Here is a 25,698-nt window from a genome sequence, read left to right on the forward strand (position 1 = left end):
TGATAAATTTCTGTAACTACTGAACCAATTCTAAAAAATCTTTCACCTAATATAAAATTACACTATGCCTGAGCAACATAGTAACATAGTTTAAGTGCCTTTTTATGTTCGGGATGAATTTTATTCGATGTACATATGATTTTTTTTCATATGCAAATAATCGTTTGAAAGCGAATTAGAGCATACCTAGTTGTGTATTTATGGAATTTTTTAATTTATAGTAGTCCGTGGTCATACAAAAAACGACTCTTAGATAGGAAGCGATTCAGCTAATAAATTCCAATACATGTTCACCGGCTACCATTAATTATATTTTGTCAGTTGGCAATCCTTCATTGTTTTTATATTACACCATTACGATGACTGGTGAGCGTATTATCATAACGAAACAATCGTACTAAATCCGTGGATTTAAACGTCTTCTTGGCCAAGCATCATCGCCACGTCACACCGCAGCGATCCGTCAACTTCAGTTTACGCCTTCGTACAGCAGAGCGACCGTCCGGAAGTTGACAAAGTACCTATATCACAACATCATCCAGCCACCGTCGTCACAGTCATAATAATAATATAATATCAACACCGCCGTCCGCCATCATGTTCGCCCTGCCATCGGATTACGTGGCCGCGCAAGACGCTGGCAAAGCGTTCGCCGCCGACTACTACGGCCGACTGAACACGTCCGCCGAATTGGTGGTCGCCATGTTCACTAAAAGTTCGCGGTACTACTCGATGGACTCGTTGAACGGCCGGCCGGCGGTAGGTATGGCCGACATCGTCAGGGAGGTGCGTCGGTTTCTGGGTGCGTACAGCGGTGGTCGCCGTTTCGTGAGTGTCGTTTCGGTGGACGCGCAAATCGACGGCGGCTATGGTAGACAGACGACGACAAGGAACATTGGCCGCTACGACAGCGACGACACTGACAACGACGACCTCGACGACCACAGTTCCTCGTACTTTACGGTGTTTGTGCGCGCTGAGTGGACGGATACGGCGCGTAGGCCGTTAATGCCGCTGCCGTTCGTTCAGACGTTTCGTGTCCGATGTCTGACGGCTGCGGTTCGAGGCCACCGGTTCAAGATCGACGTAACCGTTGTCAAGACGATGGTGGCCACGGTCCAACCACCTCTACAGGAACACCAACTGCAGCGACGTCGTCGAAGGCTGGACGCCAACCAAAAGGGTAATATTAATAATATAATGTTAAGTTGAATTTGAATAGCTTTCTATTATATTATTAAACTGCTGTAGTTATAATATTACGGTGGGCGTGTTTTGGCGATAGATATCAAAAAAAAAAATACGTTGCTAGAATACCGTATTCAACTGTATGTTAAATTTTAGCTTACCAATGTGTAGGTATATTACCAACAATAGTAAACGCGTTGAAAATAATTGTTATAGTTTTTTTTTTTTTTTTTTTTTTTTTTATTATTATTAGGAATAAGTAACCGGATAAAAAGGTTACTCACAACTGAAATCGGTATAGTATTAACCTCATATTGTTTATTTTATTTATTTATTTATTTATTTGTTTTTACTATTATTAATATTATTGCCGGCCGCATTGAGTTATTATCGTGTTTACGGCGTACGCGGTACGTAAGACCATTATTGTCACTGTGCATGATCATACAAATCTATAAACATAAATATCATAATTTTGTGGCAGAATATTCTACATGTAGAAAAGAGATATAATATGTAGGTAGATCCTGAGAGTATCGGTAGCTATTACTAGTACCTAATAATATCGAATTGTACGTTGACAACTACGGATGGGAATAAATTCGTTATTGAAAATGGCTACTAAAATAATACATTCGTAGATAAGTATTATAATTGAGCATTATTTATGGATGATAAATATCGTCAAGGTATTTTTCATAGTAGAATATATTATAATTTATCCATGCTCTCGAGATGTTTCTCTTTTTAATATTATTTTTATATTCCTAGAATTTGGTATATTTTCATTGATCAAAAATCCCCTAATGCAGATAAGGTTGAATAAGTCTTAAATATTCCACTTGTATCTTTTATGGTACCTATATTATTATAGTTATTACTTATTAGTTTATTACGTTGCTTAAAATCACAGAGGTTCATAATATAACAAAACATTTTTAATCTATGTTTAAAATTAAAATAAATATCTATATGTATATGAATTTGTTTACCTTAAGTAAGTCATTGAAGTAAATTACCAGCTTATAAATTTCAAACTATATTTCTAAATATTATTTTGAGTGAAGTAAGAGTAATGGGGTTTTATCTATGTAGCATATATTTATGTGTAGTTATGAGATGTAATATTATATATCTATAAAAAAATTAATTTGAAATCATTTGTGTATATTATTATTTACATATTATTTTTATTATTATAATTTATTTATAATTCTTTTAAAATGAATAAATGTCAAAGAAAAATGTATTAAAATTAATCAAGGAAAATGTTTACCCTGCATGACAGATTATGTACTTTGAACTCGCACGACCTGCTGGAAGTTAACAGGAAAATAATTATGAAGCGATGCTATAATAAGTCAAAGTCACGACTCATAAAGTCTATATATTATATTATTATGCCGTAGACCAACCTTAGTAAACTCAGAGTGGATTGGTCAAAGATAGATAGTAGACGCTTCTTTTGTGGGACTTATGAAAATAAATAATATTCTCTGCTGGCAGTGTATATTTTATATTTGCATTTTTCAAGAATTTAACTATCTATGCTAATTAAAATATAATAATATTAGGTTTAATTGATTTTTTTAACCAGCTTTATTTCAATCAGTTTATTCTTATGGTATATCCATTTGAAAAAAATTTTCAGATATTGTTTTGAATAGACTTGTAATCACTATAATGTTTCTGCGTTATTAAATTCTTACTCAATTTTCCTATGATAAATAATATCACATCGATTTATAAGGAAATACAAGTGAAACATTTGAAGCGTATTTACAAATTGTCAGTTCTAATTGATTTGAATAAAAACATAAAACAATTTAATAACTCTGCTAGATCACGAGCATTACAATACTCGATATGAACAAAATATTAATATTCTTTTACCAAACTTTAACAAAGCATTCGGTCAACAAACTGTGCTGTATACGTGTTTGAAGTTATGTCGTTCCCTGAATATTAATACAAATTACTTTAAAAAATTAATATTATTTAAAAAAAAAAATATGTAAAACATTTAGATCCAACTAGTCTATAATTTTTAAAATAAATACATATTATATATTATAATATTACATATTTTTTTATTTTCTTGTAGTATTGTTAGTTATGTTAACTCTTATTTTTATTTTTGTTTATTTCATTTTTTAAATTAATCAATATTCAATATATATATCCATTGTGTATATATTTTGAATAATAAAAAGGGGCACGGTTTTTTACAAGCTTCGCTTATAGAGGGTACTGCAATTGTACACTCATATTTTGTGAAATAATGTATATATAAATATATTATATTAAATTGTTGCAGTAAAGATCATATTATATAATTTTTTATGCTATACCTATACATAAATGTTGTAATCGTGGACTATAAATACAATGATATTATGATCTATACACTAATATTATACGCTAAATCATTGCTGTATAGCAGCTCTCTAAACCTGTTTCTTTCCCAGGTTAGGTTAAGTTTATTATTATTTGTTTTTAAGAATGACTATTTTATAATAACAAATTAAATTATCATTTTAACTTTTTATAAATCGACAATTAGCAGTGATAATATTTTACCGCATGTAAATAAATGTAAATTCATACTACTTACCTATAAGGCTATAAATAATAAGCCATTAGAAAAAAATGTATTTTAAAAGTTTATATAAATTTTATTTTTTAACCCAAATGCAAACATACAATTTTCAATTTTTTCTTTTTATTTAATTCGTTCAAATTTGAAGTAAGAAAATATCAATTAAAAAATGAAGTATTTTTTGTAAATTATTACCTATAAATAGTTGATCTTAAATACTGATAATTTAATCTTTGATTATTATATGATTTGACAATGTTTTATCTATGTGCTTTAATATTTAAAATACGTATTTTAGTATTTTTACTCGAGTAATTTACAAATCTTGAGTCTGATAATAATAATTCTAATATCTAGAGTATGTCCAATTAAAATTAAAATAGTATAATATATGGGTACTTAGAATATACCTATAATGTAGGCATACATCTACGTACAATAATATTAGGTATAGAAAATTAAACTTATCAACCGTTATTGGACATGTCTGATTTTGATACCTTTGATAAGTTGAACAATTGTTTGGTTTGAGAAATCCAATTTGAAAGTTTGAATGTTCTAATCAAAAACTTGGATAGTTCACATTTATATATATATTAATCATGAGTCATGAAGAATGTATAGTGAGTATTGACTAAAATGCGATTTAAATTTATCTTAAATACTTGATGATTAGTGGTCAAAAATGACAAAAACAAATATAATCTATAAGTTCTAGGTCAAAACAACAACCATTCAGTAGGTACGTAGGTCTTGATTTTAATTAGAATTAACAGCAAATAGCAATTCCTAAAATATATGGATGTAGATACAATTTAAAAATAAAATGAAAGACTGATCAACATAAAATTATTATTTACTAATAAAATATATCTGTAGTATGTACTAAAATTGCTTTAATTTAAATATAAAAAAAATATTTAAAAGGTATCGTTGAAGTTTTATTCTTTAAACGTTCTCTTTGCTGTGCAGACTATTATAATAAATTATTAGTAGTAATTAATGTTTTATAATTTTTGAAAAAATAAAATAAAAACTATAACTATTTTACCCTACTACTAGGTATTCATTTATTTAATAATTATATAAATAATATTAATTAATTATAATTTAAGTATTATATTTATTAATTTTTATGTAAAATAATTTTACTCATTGGTAGTATAATATAATATATATATATTATATATATCATACCTATATAAAATAATTTACTGATATAGCTATTTACAGTGTATACGTGTTTTGGTAGTATTAATACGACTCGTTACATTGACGTGAGACAATATTTTTTTAAATTGATTTATCTTTTAGAATTGAATTTGATTTTAACTGAATAGTTTATGTAAGTACAAATCGTTTATAAATACTGTATAAATTATCATTATTATTATCGACTAATTAAAATAAGTGTGTGGGTAAGTAGTGTTTATTTGGTGAACCGTTCCGATTCAGTATTTGTAATTCCTAATAATAATAGACCTTCATTCATTTTTAAATGTAATGTTTTATTTTAATATAATTTTGGAACACAAAAATATTTTTGATCTGTATTTGTATCTAAATTGCATAATTTGATCAAATTACTGTTTATACAAAAGTATAAAAAACTTATGATAGATAAAATAATAATTATTAGCTTCTTAAAGTATGATATACATTCACATAATATCCTATTCTTTAGGAAATGTTATTTTTAACTAAATAACAAAATATGATTAAGTGTGAAAAGGTATAAAGACGTAATTATTATGATGTATGTTAACTAATATAAACATATATAAACAAAACATATGCAACAAGTGATCAACTGGAATTTTTTACTAATTCTTTATATAATATAAAAATTATGTTTTCTTAAGTCGGTCATTTTTTGCACATTATTATCCATCTCAAGATTTAAACATGCAAAAATTAACCTATCGAAATAATAAAATAACTATGAAGTAAAAAAATTTTCAAAACTAAAAAAAATGAATAGCAATATTTTCATTCGATCACTTTTTGCATAATATCGATGATATATTATATAATTTAGTAAATATATATTTTTAGTTGAATATAAAACAATATTGAAACGTGTTTTATGTTGATTAAAATATTATACTAAAATTATAAACACTACCTGTGTAGAATATTTAATACCCGTAAATAATAATTAGTAATATAGTAATTTATTACTATACGAGAGATCAATAAATAATTATTCAATTCAGAATCTATTTTGATTAAAATTAATTACGAACCTACATCAACTTAAGAGTATTATTTAGTACACCTAAAAATTTTTTTACAATAAATATAATAATAATATGAATATTATTATTAGTTAGGTAGTTCATATTTAAATATGAATGTAGATTAACATAAATCATCAGACATTTAAATAAATATAACTATTTGTTTGATGTTCATAATAATTCTGGTAATTCAATATGTTACCTACATGCCATTCTTTATTATGTCTTAAGTATTACCGATAAAACAATTAGACTAGAGGTTGCCAACCTTTTTCAAGTTGTTATACCAGAAAAGAATAAAATACAAAATAAAGTTGGCCCACAATTACCTTTTTTGCTGTATTGTGCGGATAATAAAAAAGTCGATTTTAAACTCGTTTCAATAATTTTTGCCAATAATATATAATAAATGTGAAAATATTAATTAGTAAAATACTAATATTTATTAAATTTACTTAAATATAAATATCGTCTCATTAAATTAGAAAAAATACAAACCAAAATCTACAGGTATTAAAATAAGCAGTCTAAATTAACCATTTATATTTAAAAATTTCAAAAAAAAAATTGTTAGAAATCATAGAAAAAGAATATTAGTGTAAGGATATCACTTAATTAATATACGCCGTTGTAAGCTGCTGTTATTAGTAAATACTAAATCTTGATACTTTTTATTAAGAAGAAAATAAAAATAAAACTACCTATATAACTTTTGGACGAAAATGAGAATCATCTCCTTGAGGTAATGAGGTAACTTCTGGATATTGCTTAATAGTTATTAAAAAATGTTAAATTAATTATTAACTATATATGAGAAGATTAAGACAGGTTTTTTTTGTGTGAGCTAAGTTAATATAACAATAATTTTACCGAAAAAATACTTAACCAAGTTCACTAAAGAGTGTTGGCATTTTTTTCCTTGGAACAAGTTTTAAATTTTAGTAATGTTGTATGTCAAATCATAAAAAAATCAATCAAATAATTATTTTATGTCATATCCTTTCTGTTAGTGTTTGGAATAAATTTAATAAGGAATTATTAACATAAACCCGAAGTGTTTATTATTATTTATTACAACTAAATATAAGTGTACTTCAATTCGAAATATTATCTTATAGTTTTATAATTAATATTTACTTGATTTATTTTTCAAGATTAGTAATATTCTAGTTGCATTACCCTACTTATATCGAAATTTAAATAAATATGTAATGCAAACTCTTATATGAACAAAATTAGGTACGATGATTTTCATGGTTTTCTATTTCTTTGGACACGTTTTTATACAAATACAAAAAACTGTTAACCAATTCAATAAATATTTAAATAATATCTACGTAAATCCAATATTGTTGAGATTAGTATTCAGCTATGTGTGTTAACACAAAAACCATATCCAGAATTAAGAAGTCTTAAATCATAAAAGTAATTATTATAATATTGTGTTCATAAATATTTGGTTTCAGTAAAATATAATTGTAAACATTTTTGTTCTTCATGAGTGCTGAAATTTAACTTTGAATTTAAGCATAAAATGTCCGTGTCTTATCTCTGTTATAATATATGACTACATTTTTTAAGTATAATTATACTTCTGTTTATTATTGAGAAAAAACTAAAATTATGATAAGTGGCACCGACGTGACTTTTCGATAGTTCTGGTGGATCAGCAACTTCATCCAATATAACTTTTCCTCCAGCCCATCAAATACCGAGTGATTCATAAGTTCATTTTTAGGCTTGGAAATACTAATAATTCTTACTCATATTATCAATAGAAACATTATCATTGTCTACATTATCAATAACTTGAGCGTCATATTTAAATGTGAATATTTCTTTAGCCGCAGTCACCAAGATATAAGTAGTCAATTAGGGATTCATCTATTATACTATTATTTAAAAATTGTTAAATATGTAGTCAAAAAATGGCTTTAAAAAAGTTAGTCTAAATAATGTTTATAGTTGTGATAATAGGTATAAAATATTATGGTTGAGATATGTGAGTTACTAACAATAAATAGTTATATAACATAATGATAATGAGGAAAACTTCAGATTACGGATCGCATAAATCACGTTAGTTTTATTTTCGATGAATTCGTGACTACCTATAGCTAGGTGTTGAATTGTTAGTCACTGTCCAGTTGTCAAGATGTTGGAAATAAAAAAAAATCAATATGAATTATTATTTATTATCATTCCTTATTAGGTATAATAGGTATATACTATATGTATATCCTCATATTTATATTAGCAATGTATTATAGTAATGTAGACGATAATTCGTTCACCAGCATTACATTTTACTATGGCACTCGTTTAATTGTCTATATATTATATGACAGTGAAATCTCGATGTCTTCGATTAAGCGACCAATACTGAATTTCATCTTTGAATTTAATAACGTCAAATAAAAATGACCAATATTAATAGAAATAACAATTTTTATTTTTTTTATTGGGGCTGAGGGTTCGACAGCAAGGGTCATTATCCTGTAGAACTGTGGGGGAGGAAATGTTGGTTTGGAACTCGCGGATGTTTTTGGCAGAATTTCGAATAAGCACCTGTCTAGGTTTCTGCCACGCCCGGGTGGGGAGCCGGGGCAGCATCTTTCCAGATGGAGCTGAGTGAACTGCCCTGAAAACGATGCCGTCCCTTATTCAGGATTCGAACCAGCGACGGTGCGCGTCGCAACCGACGCCTTAATCGGTAATCCACCCGGCACTATACCCCTAAATAACAATTATTAAAACTAACTTAAATGAAAACGAAAAACTTCTATGTTACTTGATACAATTAATTTTTTTACTAACAAAAAGTATTCAAATTTTGTGACCCAAAACGAAATCCATACGTTCACTTATAGGGTTGAAATAAGAAACTAAATAACCCTCCTCGAGTCACAAGGAACCTATTTTATGTCTTTTATTGAAATTTATCCAGTACCTATAATATTTCTGAGAATAACCGTTACCAACAAAAGTGGATTTTTCATTTATATATAATACAATAAGATCTGATAAGTCGTTCCAGAGTTTACCCCGTACATAGATTTTCATTTCACATTTAAATATTTAGATATTTATTTAAACATAAAACATAGGTATTATGCAATAAAAATATATATAATAAATTAATCAACAGATATATCTTAAATAACAAATTAAATAGTACTGCTGTTAAAGAACTTATTGATCTTATAGGCTTTTCTAATTCTGAACGTGAAGAAAACAAGTACAACACTTCGATAACACGGCAATTTAAACAGGAGACATATGCAGGCTACACGAAGCATTTGAATGCAGAAGGTAGAGTGTTACATTTAAGTTTTTTTTTTTTTTTTTGTTATTTAAATAAGTTATACTCATACATTAGATTTCTGATTGTTTAACGAATTGTTGTTTTAATTTTTAATTTTTTCTTTAACTAAGCTCGGGAATTCGAACTGTTGTCGGATGTAATGTTACCACCGCATCTCACGGTGCAGTCTACAGACGACGAACTAGAACCGACCGACGAGGGCCCGTATCTGAACGACGTGGACGAAAATGAGTCGATTGGCGAGCAGTACATAACCTACCGGAACAAGGTGAAGGCGTTCCTAGAGGAACCAATGCCCGACCACCTACCATCGACTGGCACCACGAATACCACCGATGATGACGACGATGACCGTCCGACGAATCTGCTGCGCATTGACCGACTGGACAAATCGATCACGGCCGACCAACTTTACGCGGCGTTCAGTCGTTACGGCAAAGTGAAATGCGTCCGCGTGTTACCCGGCGGCAATAACTGGCTTTCCGGTTCCGTCTACCCATACCATTCAGCAAATATCTGCTTCGAACGGATCGAATCCGTCGACAAAGCGATGGCCGACTACCAGGAACCCGGTTGTACTATCAACGGTGGTCTGGTGTCCTTCAGCAAGTCAAAACCTGGCCAATGATTTACGACGACGACGACGATGATGATGATGATCTACGCACATCGTATATTAATATAGTTATACATTATGTGGGTGAAGCCTATAATCACGGTATGCTAAACTATTTTAATGTGATATTGGCTGTAGGTTTATCGTATAATAGTAGGTATACTATGAGTACCGAATTGGATAGGATTCTACTCTCTGGTATATAAAATGCACTATAGTAACATAATATCGTAGCATGAGCAACACTATAGATTCAGTCAATCATAGAAATTCAATTTTTATCAGAAATCACGGTCCGTGGTTCATGGAAAAGTGTAAAGTCTCCTAAACTATTAAAATTATCTACTCGTATATCGATAGGTGACAATATAGGATAGGTATAGGTACTCAATTATAAATTTTTTATGTTATGGCACATACCATGAATTCTCGAGACCTTCAAGCGGTGTGAGGACTTTGTTGGAAATGTATGTTATAAACTGCACTATTTTTCTACTAAGTTTTATGTTATATTATATGACGTGGTATGTATATTATACTGCTAAATAATAACGATACATAATAATATAAGAATTTACTATTTTTCATGATTATTTCGATATTGGAATCTTCAAAATGTCAAAAATATTATATTTTATCCGGGCGTGGTTTTACACAATGATTCGCTACATAGTTTTCTGATCAGTGTAATAATATGCAAACAGTTACAAAAACTAAGACTTAGGTATTTTTGTTTTTGGCTAGTGAACGGGAGCTTTGAAACTCCTCTGCGTAACCGTTGTTGTACTTTATACACTTTTTAGTTAGCTGAATAGAATTTAAATGCTACATTGATTTAGGCAAATTTATGTGAAACTATTCTATTTTTGCGTGCAAAATTGACCTGCTATCTCTTCTAAGCGGTAGGTTATATATATGATCAAACTTATACCTCGTGGTCTTTTATTTTGGGTTTGTGGAAATTTACATATGAGTAATTCAGTAGCAGATTTTATTGAGGGGACTTTTCGTCTCATTAGTAATTCAGCAGTAGACTGATTTTAGTGAAGTTTACTACTGCGTGATAAAAGAAAAACACCTTTTTACCTCATTGGAGAATAGAGTATTAGAGTTTATATATTTGTACATTCAGAATTGTGAATGTATAATATTTAATTTCACATATATACATATTCATATCCATATAGTTTAGAATTCATTGTTTATTCAATTTTCCGTCAGTACTACGTCCCAAATTCCAAACTAACGTTTCACCGATAATACCTAGTATTAAAACGCATATATACAGAATAACAGAATGCATTTAGTTATAAATGCGGCTTTGATTATGACATAAATTTGAACTATTCTCTAGTCATGTGCCTACATAATTTAGTCATGTAGGAATACCATAATAGTATAATATATTCATTTACTATTTTTCATAATAACTTATGATTTTAACTGGATATTTTACTATTTTAGTTGTAATCTAAATCATAAATATTTTTACTATTACCTATACGATAATACGTTATATTTTTTTTAAATTAATTGATTTGGAATACCACTGTGATAAAAAAAAAAAAAAATGTTAAATATCTTGTAAAAATGTTGCGCTACAAACGTACATTTTCAAAACATAATTGATATTGACCAAAACTACTTATTTAGTTTTATTTAAGTACCTACTAGGTGTAGATTATAAAATAATCACCATAGCCTTCTCAAAATACAACAAATTGTTATGTTCCGAAATATTATGATAAAGTTATGTTTGCTGGATAATAATATTAACTTAGTCCAATGTCCAAACCTACAATATTTGTAACACAACAATCGAACAATTTCAATCACATAATATTTACATTTTACATAATGATATATGAGTAATATTTTTAGTCTCTCTTAATAAATACCATTGTAAACAGTGTTCATGGCTTATAAAAACAGTATTTTTTATTAATTATTAATTATGAGATTTTATCACTAACTATTTTTTGTTTTTTTTTTTTTTTTTCATAAAAATCTTCCTGATTTTTTCAAATGGTGCCGTGAAATCTCAAAAATAGAACATTCAATTGCAACTTAAACAAGGGAATAAAAAATCGATCACAACTATCTTGACGTAAAATTAAATGTTTACCTACCTACCAATTTGGATACTAAATTTTTATACTTTTATCGTTATGTTAAATTTTAAATCTAATTATATGTTTATATTAATTATGTTTGTTTAAATAAAATTTATCAATATTTTATATTTATTTGAATCTGTTTATTAATTTCTAATAAATATTTATTTTACTATAAACCAGACTTAAATTTTAGATTCTGAACGAAGTGATTGATGTATTGATTTTACAATGATGTGTGTTTTTTTTTTTGTGTGTGTCTGTACAGCATAACTAGTCGAAATAATGCTTCAATTTCAAACTTTGGTGGTGGTTTACGATGTAAAAGTGAATATCCTTAGTGCATTATAGAGTTCAAAAGTTAAAATTTTCCTACAGTTATCAAAAAAATCGAGAAAAACAAAAAAAAAAAATAACAGAAAAACCGGAATTTTTACGCAAAACCAGTTTTCGACCCAATCGATTTTCTTAATGGTTGTAATTCAAAAACTAATCACTGTAAATACTTGAAAACGATTTTAAATATTTGTAATTATTCAAAAAGTATAAGTCGTAGATACTTGAAAATTTTACCAGTTATTTAGATTGGCATTTTCTTTACATGATTAATTTAATTTTAATTTTGAGATATTTATAGACAACTGAAATTTTCAATTTTTCTGAAATTTTTTTTTAGTTAAGTAATAATTCGTATTTTCCGGACAAAAGTCGGGACTTATATCGACTGTAGGTACTACGGACATTAACGAATTTATCAAAACTACCGGCGAATGTCCATGTTTGTAATGTATTACTCGTGCGCTTGAGTAAATATAATTCCTTGGAGGATCATATTGTTGAAACTATTAACATGACAACTAGTAGACTTTAAGTTAGTTATGGTTAATTCAGATGAAAACGTATGCATGATACATCAAGATGATATTATGAAAATTTTACCTTCAATATTGCATAACAATATCTTTGTGATAAGCTCTGCATAATCTTACTTTGATATAATATCCTACAATATAGAGTTGTCACGAAATCGGAATTTTCTGCGATACCTAGTAAAATGTATAAAATTATTGGCTGTAATAATTTTAAATATTTTAAACGTGTAGATTAGAATACCTATACATTTTTTCTTTTAATTCAAAAAATAATAACGATACAATTTTTTTGATTCATGATGTTATTGAAATCAACGTCTGTCGTTTTAATTAATACTTAATTTCATACAAAAACGTTGCAACAGTTATACTTGGGATAGTACATATACATATAGCATTACACCATTATTTGAAAGTGAAACCGTAAATTGTTCGTTAGTGCTATCTCGAAAATTGTTAAAATCGTACAAGAAATTTTATAAATTTAATACCATGAACACTGAGTGGCTTAATTCTATTATATTAAAAATTCTTCCACTGGGTCCACTTATACCTCGAACTTTAATTTTGAATTCTGCCAATATTGGTTTTCCTGTTAAAATGTTTATGGAGTATTCCGAACGGACTAAACGCCGAAAAATAAACAATTTGATAACATCTTCGAACATGACTCTTCTGAAATCTTATATGCTGCAAATAGTAAATTTCAACAACATGGACAAAGAAGTGATTTCTAAAATTTTAAAGAGGTCACATCATCACCAAGTAGAGTTTCTAGTATTCTTCATGTTGAAAAATTAAAATTGTATCAAAGTAAAATATAATAATATATATTATGATTATTGTATTATATTATATTGTCAAAATACCGGTTTTCGCTATAATCCAATTTTGTTTCATAAGAATAGTGTTAATACTCCGAGATCAATAAATAGCACAAAAATAAACGTTGGCTTTTGAATAGCTAAGAACTTACCCTAAAACTTTCATTTGTTCTACAAATGATAAAATTGCGTAATTTTAAGTGACACTCTTTAACGAATAAAAAACGATCAAAATCGATTTTTAATATTTGTAGTATACGATATAAAATAGGAAAAAAATCAAAATATATTTTAAGTCTTTTGTATTATTCAAGTCTCAAGAATACTCATGATTTATATTAACAGTATTGATAATACTAAAAATATTTATACTACGACCGTAAAACATCGAAATACTACGCGATAGAGATAGAAATAAGAAAATATCTTGCGAGCGATATGCTTCTGTTTTCGTGAAATTGGACCTAAAAGGTTGTAACTCTGTATCACTATCCCAGTATAGTATCCCCTAGGATGCGTAGATAATGATTTTATTAAAAAAAAACATTAAAATTAAAATTTTAAATTAATAGTTTTAGCCACGTAAAATGACGTTCCGGACCACTATTCGCCAGCTTCGTTTATAATAAATTGTTTTTCGTATTCATTGGGGTATAATTTAATTCAAATTTATCACATCCATTATAGTGATTTAATACTTACTCTACGACGAAGTACACTCGATACCATAGTGTAAAATAAAGTATTTGCCAAAAGTGGATAATAAGTAGGTTCCTACATGTTAACTTTTATATTCTTTTTATATTATAATAATATTATTCCTTGGCAACTATATGATTTTATAATAATAATAGTGATCGTTAGACACATCAAAAGTCATCGGCACGTTACATGTATAATGATATAAAACAATTTGGCTGACGATTTTTTTTTTATGATTATCGATCAACAGATTATTTTTTATTTTTGGGACATTTTAGATGATGTTATTAGATAATAAATGGAAATGACCCAGGTTCGTGGTCAGCATGAATTTCGTAGTTTTTATTACATAGGAACCCGGAGTGTGGCTAATACATATATACATAATATTGCGAAACTTATAACAAAGAAACAGTATATTTAACGATATTCATCATTAGACCACTGCAGACGTGACTTAAACTATCGTTGTAAGTCGAAATGGGTGGTTCGCTAGTTATGTAAATCTTTGATGAATCTCAAAAGGGAACTGTTTTTAGTAATTTATGTGGAATTTAAATAATTGTGTATGTAAGTGGTTTGACTTCACAACAGTAGCGACGCATTTAACCTTATAAAACTTTATAAATGTGTATCTATTTTTAATATAAAATTAAACGCTCATCTAGAATAACTAAATAATATATTAAAGCATTGTAGTATTTTTAATTACGGTTAAAATTTCGAAACAATCAGTTGTAAAAACCATTATTAATTTATGGTTTATTAATTTTTATATTATTATCATGATTTATTATTTGGTTATACTAATTCATAAAACTAATAATACATTTGTAAAGTTCTAAGAGTTAATTGGTATATTTTAAAAATATTTGTGAGTATTATTGCATAATTAATGTTAATACTATCGTTATTATTATTTGTTTGAAACATAAATATTTATATGAGCTTTTAATTGTATAAATAAATACACAGCTAAAAATATAAAATTAATTTAATTTTTAATTTACAATCGAAATGAACATTTTATCATTTTAAATACTGACAAATGACGATGGATTTATTTTTTTTTAAAAGTCACTAAGATTGTTGAAATTACATGTTTTCATGTTTGTGGTACAAATTTGCATTTTAAGTGATTATTCGTTTAAATGTAATTTAAACCCGTAGCTCGTAAGTGTAGGTAATTACATTTGGTGCATATAATTTATCTTAGTTACACATTTGAATTGAGTAGCATTTTAAGCAACAAAAACTCTAAATATTTCAAGTGTCTTCATAAAAAATATATATATATATATATATTTAAATTTGTTTTAAACATCCATTGTATCTCACAGAAATTATGTTCAGATGAACTACGCTTTAACACGAAAAAGTGCAATTATTTATGAAGATTTAATTGATTAATACTAAAAAATATACCTTATTTTTGTGTGGTATCGCAACTGAGGAGGAATTGCGTTACAATGACTTCTCAAATTCCCCTCACTTAATAATATACGTACCTAATTAGATAATAATTACACTCTAGATATTTGGTACCTACCTACTGAATTTTTGATGAACAAATTGCTGATTGCTGTTACTGAAAAACTCTTATGACTCGTTGATATGCCAGATTTAAATCATTTATTTTTTTATCTGAAAGATAAGAAGTTTTTATAGGTCGGATAAATACTCGGATTTTTATTTTGAATTAAATTGTTATGGAAAAAAGATTATGAAAAAATAAATTAAAATGATTATGATTTTTTTTTGAAAATCAAGCTTTAATCTGACCTGCAAAATGTTTTCGTATTTAAAAAATAGAAAAAAAAAAAAATTCAAACTATTCTACAGTGTGTGAATGTTTTATTTGTTTCTGTAAGGTGAGTTTTTGAACTATTAATGACGCACCGAATTCGATCCCCTTGAGTTATAATCACACTAATTAAATATTGTTTATTTATATCAATCATACAATATAAACTTATTAGACAATTTTTATAACGATCGTCATCTATATAATATTAATCTTATAATGTCAGTGAACAAAAAAAGTTTTGAATTTCTTACAGGTTAGGTTAGGAGGAGATAGTGCGATGATCTGTGCAAGTGGTTTCCAACTTGTGGATTGCAAATACCGAAATGGTAGCAATAAATGATCACAAAAATTAAAGAACAAAATGGTCTTTCATTATTTTAAGACAATGTTACAGTTTGTACTACTTAAATAGCCGTTAATTGAACGATTGGTTTTGAGATATAATTTTCAGCGCTTACAGTAATAAAACAAATCTTGGTTGAAATTATAAATGAAAAATCTAATTGAGTTTATCAGTAATGAATATTAAACTTGATATAGAAGCTATAATATTCAAAAATTAAATTTCTCATTAAAATGTGAATAATTGTTTTAAATTTTTTGTGTCTGTATATCATAAACAATGAAGAGGATTTAGATTCAGAGTGGAGCGATTGCTTTTACAATACAGTATTTATTTTTATTTGTTTATTTTATTTTTTTGTTCGTGTGTGTGTCTGTCACCACCTTTTGGAACGAAATAAATCTTCATCTTTAAGGTCGATTTTGGTAAACAATTAAATACAGTTAAGATTCTTTGAGATCAAAAATTTCCAGTGCTTTTCAAAATAATTGAGAAAAAACTAGAATGTTTATGCAAGGAAACAGCTTTTGACAAAATCTAATTTTGTTTTTTTCTGATTCAAAATGACTGATTTTAGGAATTCAAATTTTTACTAAATATTTATGAATGTAATTCTAGACAAATAATAATTATGAAAAATATTTTGGTTCTTCTAGTGCTATTTATAGACATTTGAATTTTTCAACTTATTTAAATTTTTTTACCGAAGTATGATCAAGTAGTATATTTTAAGGACTATTTACAAATTAATTAATTTAACGTTGAAATATTTAGTGTGCAATATATTAGGATTGATACTACAATGTACTGATGTACGGTTGATTGACGATTGTTTATTCAATGTACTAATCAAAGTATACCCACGTATTCTTTGATTTTAGTCACGTATTATTTTTAGGTATTATATTATCTAATTTGTGCAGTTTCTTTAGTCCGAATACGTAAAATATAATTTTCTTTCGTGTAATTAAAATACACATAATGTCATTATCCCTGTAAAAAAGCTATATATTACTCGTGAACACGACGCTAAAAAAATTGGTGACACTGTAGAGGAGTGATGATTGCGTTTAGTGGCCCGTGTCCTCCTTTGTAAAAGCAGTAGTAGTAAATAGTAATGAGTAATGTTGTACCAACATCGGACAGAGAATCTCAATTAGTAGCAATTGAATATATTTTGTGTTACATTATGTAACTTACATAATAAAAGACTATGTTAATAATGTTAAGTGTGTTAAACTATAAAAAACATCGGAAAATAGTTAACAACTTTAGTAAAATGTTTTCATTTTATTATTTTAAGCATATTGACAAAAATTATTAGGTATACCTACATAGGGTTGCCACCTATGAAAGATGGCAGACCGGGAGACGAAATAGGCTGATAAGCAAAAAAAAGGTATATAAAATTATACTATATTAGGTATACCTATGCGTATAACAGATAAAATTTAAAATATAATTAATAAAAGGTATAACAATTTAAAAAAAAAAGTTAATTTAATCACATATTTTATTAGATGTTGAAAAGTACAAAATATGTTTATTTAAGTTTAAAATCGTTCCTTAATTTTTTTTTAATTTTCAATATTAGAACATATTAGACACAATTAGAACTAATTTTACGATAACCCGGAGAATAATTTGTAGATTTATTTGTAAAACCTGAGTATCCGGTCGAAACCCGGAGAGGGGACAACCCTAGGGTATACATAGTATTAAAATGTTTTAGTTCCAACATCCTATACTTTTAATGTCTGATATTTGATATTTAAATGCACTCAATGTGGTATCATTTTATAACTTGTCAGTAGTTGTCACAATACCTGATAAGGATGTTGAAAACAAAAGTATTATTAATGTTATTTTATAAAATAGCACTAGTCTAGTGGTGTAGTGGCCAGTGGGGCGTATACCCACTTCTCTGTTTTTCTGTAAGTGCGTATACTTATAGAATAACACATGATACGCGGGTATACGCATATGGAAATGCATTTATTCTATAAACCAATTAAATAAATAATTAAAAACAAAAAATCTAGAAACCTTATCGATTTAACGGTTTCCATAATGAAAACAGTTGCTTATACCTTATACAGTTATACTAAAGGTATTTTAGTATAATATATGAATGAACTACACTGTAATTAGACATTAATATCTATTATCTATTATACAATATACCTGCAGTATCCTGGCCATAGAGCTATTTATAAACATTGTGGGAAATCATATTATATGTCACTGATAAGACACGAAGGACATATAGGGGAGGGGGGCGAGTACATATCAAACACATTTAAGCGTATACTCACTAAAAAAATTACTACTACTGAATAATAATAATTGTTGAAGCCTAAACCTAACCTAAACCTGCCCTAATACAAATAAAATAGTTGTTCTTTTGGCTCTACCCTGATTGCTCCACTTTTTATAAGCCATTAATTTTGAATGGCTTTAGACATGACATACTTATTACATTATATATTTTTTGAAACAAAATATGATCGATTATATTAACGAAGTTAATATATATAAGTGGTGATGAATATAAGCTTATAATATTGTAACACGATTAATATCACGTTTTTAATATTCTCTAGCTGTGCTGCACTTTTGCTTATCAGACGAATTCTGTTTTTGAAACATAATACGTTAACGCAATAATACATTATACGCTGTTCCGAATAATAAATACACTAATTCGATTTATAAACGTAGAATATATTATAAAATATTCGATCAGAATGCAATTATTATCTTCGAATAGTGTAAGTTTCGTGCATCATACATCGAACACACTTCAATAGGTGAACACTTACTAATATTTGTTTTCTTTCATAAAACAAACATAAATATTGTATATTTGTATGAACTTCATATTTCGATACAAAATATAATAACATGTTATGGATGATGATACAAGTAGGTCAATAGTTTAATGATTGTTTAAAATTAGGTATACGTATCCTACTATAAATATAAGTTTTGATATAACTAGTCATATACCAATATATTATAATACCTATGATTTATCGGCAAGTAATAACATTTTCGATCTTATTTCCTTTCGTAAGTATTTAAATATATTTAGTATGGTATAATAAAAATTGGTATGTAAAGTAAAATAAAAATGTATTATATATATATATATATTTCTAAAAATTCGTATTAACATAATATGTCATAAAACATACTAGGTATATCATTATTGTCTATACTTTACACATAAATGTTACTTTTTCTTTGTTTAAATGAATTTATGATAAAAGTATTTATTTTAATATATTATACCTAGCAGGTACCTATCGTGTTTGAATCTTCTCAGTGATGATAATTTTGATTCCATTACTTATTAGAATATACCAAAGGATCAATAATACATAACCCATTATCATGTTATCGTGAAACTTGCCACAATGTTGAATTATACAGCAGTAAACTATTCCAAAAAACTAAATTCTTCTTTGGTGTTGTAGTTTTGGTAAAGCATAAATACGTACATGAATCCCCCCCCCCCTTTGACCTATCGTCTCCGCACAAATTGTAAACAATTATAAATCTATTGTAAATACCCAGAATTCGTAAATCAACAGAAAACTTAGAAATCAAAAAAAAAAAAAAAACAAATAAAATAAACACTAATTTTGTTTTTTTACAGATAAAATGTTTAAAAATTGAATATTAAAAAAATTGTTTACAATTTGTGCGCAGTCGATAGGTCAAAATTACTGGAGGGGGGGACTTCATGTACGTAACATAAATTAGTATAGTGTACCTACCTTTTTTCAAAAATATATACGGTAGCTAGGTCACTACTTAATTATTTTTATACATTTCCCTATATGCTTGTTTGGGAACATATTGTGAATATATCACGAGGTATATTGTCTCACAATACCGTACTAATAATATGCTATTTAAAAAGATTAAAATATCCGTCATTTAGGCCTTTTAAATTGCATCCAGATATGCATTAACACTAGACAGAAGAAACAAATTAATGGTCCTGTGAACGTCTAATTTCTAAGTTATATTGTAAAATAAATTTTTCTATTTTTATCGCTGAAAAAATCAATATTTCTTTTCAGTCGATTAACATGAATTTAAGTTTTTAGTTTACGCGATAGATATTTATTTTGTCCCTCATTGGTTGGATATCTTAATGGATCTTTGCCAAGATATCATTTATTTTTAACGGTTGGTTAATAGTAGGTATAATATCTTTCTCTGTATTACCATCAACACATTATAAACTGAATAACAGAATGTCAAAGTTTCACATTTTTAACGAGTCTTAACTTATGAGATAATTATTGTGATTAAACAAATTAATAATTATAATTCCATCACCATCAATCATTATATTTAATTTGTAGTTGATTCCTATATATGAGATCCAAAAATTAAACTACTGTAAAAAATATAAGTGAAAGAGTGTTTTCACTTATAACTGGTATGTCGCGTGTAACATATATGTCTTAATGCTGGTTAATTTCAATTTCCTTGAGCTTATTGTTTTCCAATTATAGTTATTGACAACCAATTTATTTTATATCAATCGTGTAAAAATATTGTACAAAATAAATAATACTTATTTATGATATTAAAAACTATAGTTGTTAAAATCTAATACATAATCTCTGATTAAATTGCTTCTATAATTTGTAAATTTAATATAATGATAGTGCTTTAATTTTTTTTTAAATATGTATGCATTATTACGTATGATTAGGTATCTATTTAAATCATTTATTAAAAAATAATAAAAAAATAGTTATAAACATTATATAAATATAATTAAATTATGGTAATTTAGAAAATAGAGTATTTCGTGTTAGCAAAGGGAACGTGTTTTTCCCGTGGTTGACTATAATAAAATGTATATGTTTCTACAAAATATGTGGTAATGATACTCTTGAATAGATCAATTTTTATCAATCAAAGATATTTTCTGATCCAAAACCTTGTAGTATATTAAAATATTTTTAGACACTATGGCGGTGGCTTGTGCAGTAAACATAGGTAAAACCGTAAATTATATGAAATATTATACGGATACAACATAATAAATTATAATGGAAATAATTACGTCAACGTAACGATATATTATACTACTAATATATACCGTAAATATATATCGTAAATACATATATAACAAACGAATACTTTGTGTTGTGGTAAGATACACACCCGATTTACTACCACTTTCTAATATATATATGCTGTCGGGCCGATCACGTAGCCTTAGAGGTGATGGCATATAAACCTCTCCTCAACCTACTCACTCATTGCTTTTGTTTATACCATTTAATATGTAGCCATGTAGGTTAATAATATTATTCAACAGCTCATTGCCATTGGTTCTTTGATATGTTTATACCGAAAGTGGCTTAAAGCTTATTTAAGGGTGACGAATAGGAATATTAAGTGACATATTATAATGATTATGGAATTAAAACATTGCATTTTTGTGATAAAAACAATTTTTATATCATAACTTCTTATCACAAATAAACACTGCCAGAAAAATCAACTGTTGAGCATAACACAAATTTATATTAAGATAATTGAAAACGATATTCGTATATTTATCTAACATTCTATTTTATATAACACATACATTTTTCGTGAAATCTACTTGAAATCAAATTGTCACAATTATGTTATACATATTTCAATACATTTTGATTTCTTAGGTAAAGTTTATTTATTTTTACTAACTATAAAATTACATACATACTACTACAGTACTACATACATTTTTATATTTTTTAACATGAAACAGACTCTGTGATTTTAAATAAACTATACAATGATAATATTATGTTAAAAAAAATTATGTTATAAAAAAAAGTTCAAGGGTGGGTGTAATAAATACCTCCCCCCATTAGCCACATATTGATAAATCATGGAAACTCTAAAGGACATACATTACGTGTGAATATTATCACACTTACACATCGAATTATGCGTGACTACCGTGCAATAAAAGATATAGTACCAGTGGCGTAGTGAGGAACTTGGTGGCCCTAGGGCCATAAGAGACAGAGGCCCCCTTTAACACAGAAATTTAACTATAATACAAGTATAAATTATTCAATAATGATTCATGAGCTAATAATAATTATAAAATATATTTTTATTTTATTATTTATTACATATTTTATTAATAAAAACGTATAATATGTTTTAGTATTATACTTAAAAATTAACTTTTCGAGCCTTCATTTGAGCAAACTTGTCAATTACTTCTTCTAAATTCAATTGTCGTGCCCGCCTATTCTCAATGGAAATATTTGCCAAACCACTCAGTCGTTCCTCTGCCATCGTACTCCGTAAATAATTTTTTATTATTTTAAGTTTTGAGAACGATCGCTCTGCTGCTGCAACTGTAATGGGTAACGTCAAATACAAAATAAAAGCAGTACATACATCAGGGTATGTTGTTGTAAGAGGAGAATGCTCAATTAATAACATTTCTGCAATTTCTTTTGTTGTTTTTGACTTGTTCAATATTATATCCTTAAAACATGATCGAAAAGATAGAATCTGATGAACAAAGTCTGGAGAAATATCGTGGTCATACTTTTTTTGTAGTATTTCTGCTTCCTTGTATAATTCCTCGTCGTTTAATTCTAATAATGAAATAGGTTGCAAGCATTTAAAAAAGTGAGAAACGTAATTAAAACTTTGAAATCTACGTTCCATTTCGTTGATACTACGATCAAGCGTTATATTAAATATTTCAACTTCAAATTTTTTTCCAGGTGATTTTAATCTTTGGTCTTCACAAAGCTCATCAAAAAAAATTATTTTTTTTGCTATACCTTTGGTTTTTAAATGTTGGTGTTATGCCCCATGTTTTCGAAAGATTGGTAGCTTCTGTGAAAAATTCTGAAAAATTTCCTCTTATAATTTTCAAATTATTTGTTAATGTTTGTAGTAGTCCTGTAGCTTTGTGAAGATCAATATCTCTCTGTTGTAACAATTGTGAGACACCATCTACTTTTCTTAGTATAGCACTTACAAATACCAACGTTAATACAAAGCTGAAATTTTCAAGACTTTTTACAATTTGTTTAGCTTCTGAAATTTCGTTTTTATTTTTAGACAATAATATTATTTTTGTTAAAGCTTTTAAAATATTTAAAAAATTAAATCGAATTGGAGAAATAGCTTGATGGCGTGATGACCACCTGGTAATTTCGATAGTAATATACAAGATGTCAAGATAATGAACGTTACCGCCGCGCTGTACATATTTTTTCGTTACATATTTTAGATCAAATTTTTTTCTACGTAAATATAATTTTTAAAAAAAATATTCAGTATTTTTTTTTTATGTAATAATAAAGGTCCTGTGGCCCCCGACTTCGGCACACCTAGGGGGCCCCGGGGCCTAGGCCCCGGCGGCCCCGGTCTAAATACGCCCCTGTATAGTACCTTCTTATCGAACAATATACATACAGATATAAGTGAATATAACGTAATAATATTATATATATATAATATTATATTATTATAATACATTTGATGTCAACGGAATTAAATATTAATAAAGCGTACTACCGGAAATATTTAAACAATATTAAGATTTATGTTGTGTACGTAAGTTCTGTATAAATGTATATACGTAAACGTAGTACCTTTATGCGTGGTTTATATCAACCAACCGTACATATGTGTAGAATAACATTATATTATAGTCGTTGACCAAACGCATCAGATGCGTCAAAATTTATAAAATAATATTATAGAGCCGTTGGAGTTGGAATTTTGTGTAAGTTTTTACTCAAATTTAATGATTAAGAACGAAATTGGATAAAACCCGAGACCCCCCCCCCCCCCATACGCAAGTATATAATAATTTTAATATGTTGGTTATTGTTTTTTTATTTTAAAGTGTTTCTGACATACAAGGTCATCGAACTTATTGATATAATAAAAAAATTTTAACATCATGAAATTGTTAAGCGTAAATTAATTACAATATATACAGTAAATTACAAAGATGAATAAATAAATAATAAAATATGACATCATAATAATTAGTTAATCTATAAGTATATATATATATATTTTTTTTTTTTTTGTATATCTTATTGGTGTTGTGAAAGGGCATCACGAGGACGTCCGCGCTTGAGACGCCGGAAGGTAGGATTATCGCTGAGTTTGAAATATTTTGCACTTTTGGCGTTGTTTAGTTGGCTAAAAAAATTTATTGAGAGATACTGTATGTAGGATTTAACCATCGGGAGTCTGAAGTCTGTATGAAGTGCTTCGTTTCTGACGAACCACGGCGCGTTGGATATTATGCGTAGAATCTTGGACTGGAAGACTTGAATTTTATTTATGTGAGTTTTGGCACAGTTACTCCAGCTGGGAGCAGCATAGAGTATTGACGCGGCTACGACGGCGGTGTCGAGGTGTCCGTGATAGGCCGGTAGCGATATGTGGTGGAGTAGGGTAGGATAAACTCAGACCTCAATTGAACTCGTATATTGATGAATATTTATTATATATGATAATCTCTATTACACGGTAAATATACAATACACAAAACTATGCAACGACAGTGTGTTGTAGAACAAAATAAAAAGCCTGCGGGCTTTTATGTCCGTGCGGGTCGTGTCGACGATCGACGTAATTACCGTATATCACACGGATGTCGGTGAACGAGAGAGAGCCCGTCGGCGGCCGGTACTCGTCCGGCGCGACTTGTCTTCGCGTCCCACCTAGCCTTTCCGGCGTGGAGGGAGAGTCGACGGTGTCGCGTCGTTGTCACCCGTGGTGGTGGTTGATAAAGTCGTAGATCGGTCGCGGCGGTGCCTGTACTCTGTACTGGCTGCTGCTGCGTACCGTGTCAGTATTAATGGTTGTAGAATTTACTTATAAAGAAGCATGGAGCACTTCCAGCTTAAGGCGGTTTGACGGTTGATTAAGGGGTAAAGAATTTTGAGTCGTTGGTAGCCTTGTTGGAGTTTTGAAGAAATGTGAGGGTTCCAAGTTAATTTTTTATCTAAGATAACACCTAGATATTTTATAGTTGGAGACCAGGATATGTA

At 28.2% G+C, this 25,698-nt stretch overlaps 3 protein-coding genes across 3 annotated transcripts in view; 1 reads left to right on the plus strand and 2 right to left on the minus strand.

The window, feature by feature from the left end:
* LOC107171764 (tachykinin-like peptides receptor 99D) overlaps positions 1–25,698 on the minus strand; it is a 225,646-nt gene that overhangs the window by 119,733 nt on the left and 80,215 nt on the right. The window lies entirely within an intron of this gene.
* LOC107165276 (uncharacterized) lies at positions 434–12,132 on the plus strand. The gene is made up of 4 exons (XM_015513440.2): positions 434–1,183; positions 9,235–9,339; positions 9,463–10,070; positions 12,020–12,132. The coding sequence occupies exons 1-3, from the start codon at positions 598–600 to the stop codon at positions 9,978–9,980; spliced, it is 1,209 nt and encodes a 402-aa protein (XP_015368926.2). The 5' UTR covers positions 434–597; the 3' UTR covers positions 9,981–10,070; positions 12,020–12,132.
* Positions 22,769–24,062, minus strand: LOC149055956 (zinc finger MYM-type protein 1-like). The gene is made up of 2 exons (XM_089226382.1): positions 23,220–24,062; positions 22,769–23,155 (listed from the first exon to the last, which is right to left on the minus strand). Exons 1-2 carry the CDS (start codon positions 23,292–23,294, stop codon positions 22,835–22,837), a joined length of 396 nt encoding a protein of 131 aa, XP_089082508.1. The 5' UTR covers positions 23,295–24,062; the 3' UTR covers positions 22,769–22,834.

This window comes from Diuraphis noxia, unplaced genomic scaffold, assembly GCF_037042655.1.
Source record: "Diuraphis noxia isolate RWA-SAM2 unplaced genomic scaffold, SU_Dnox_SAM2 contig0004, whole genome shotgun sequence".
Taxonomy (NCBI): domain Eukaryota; kingdom Metazoa; phylum Arthropoda; class Insecta; order Hemiptera; family Aphididae; genus Diuraphis; species Diuraphis noxia.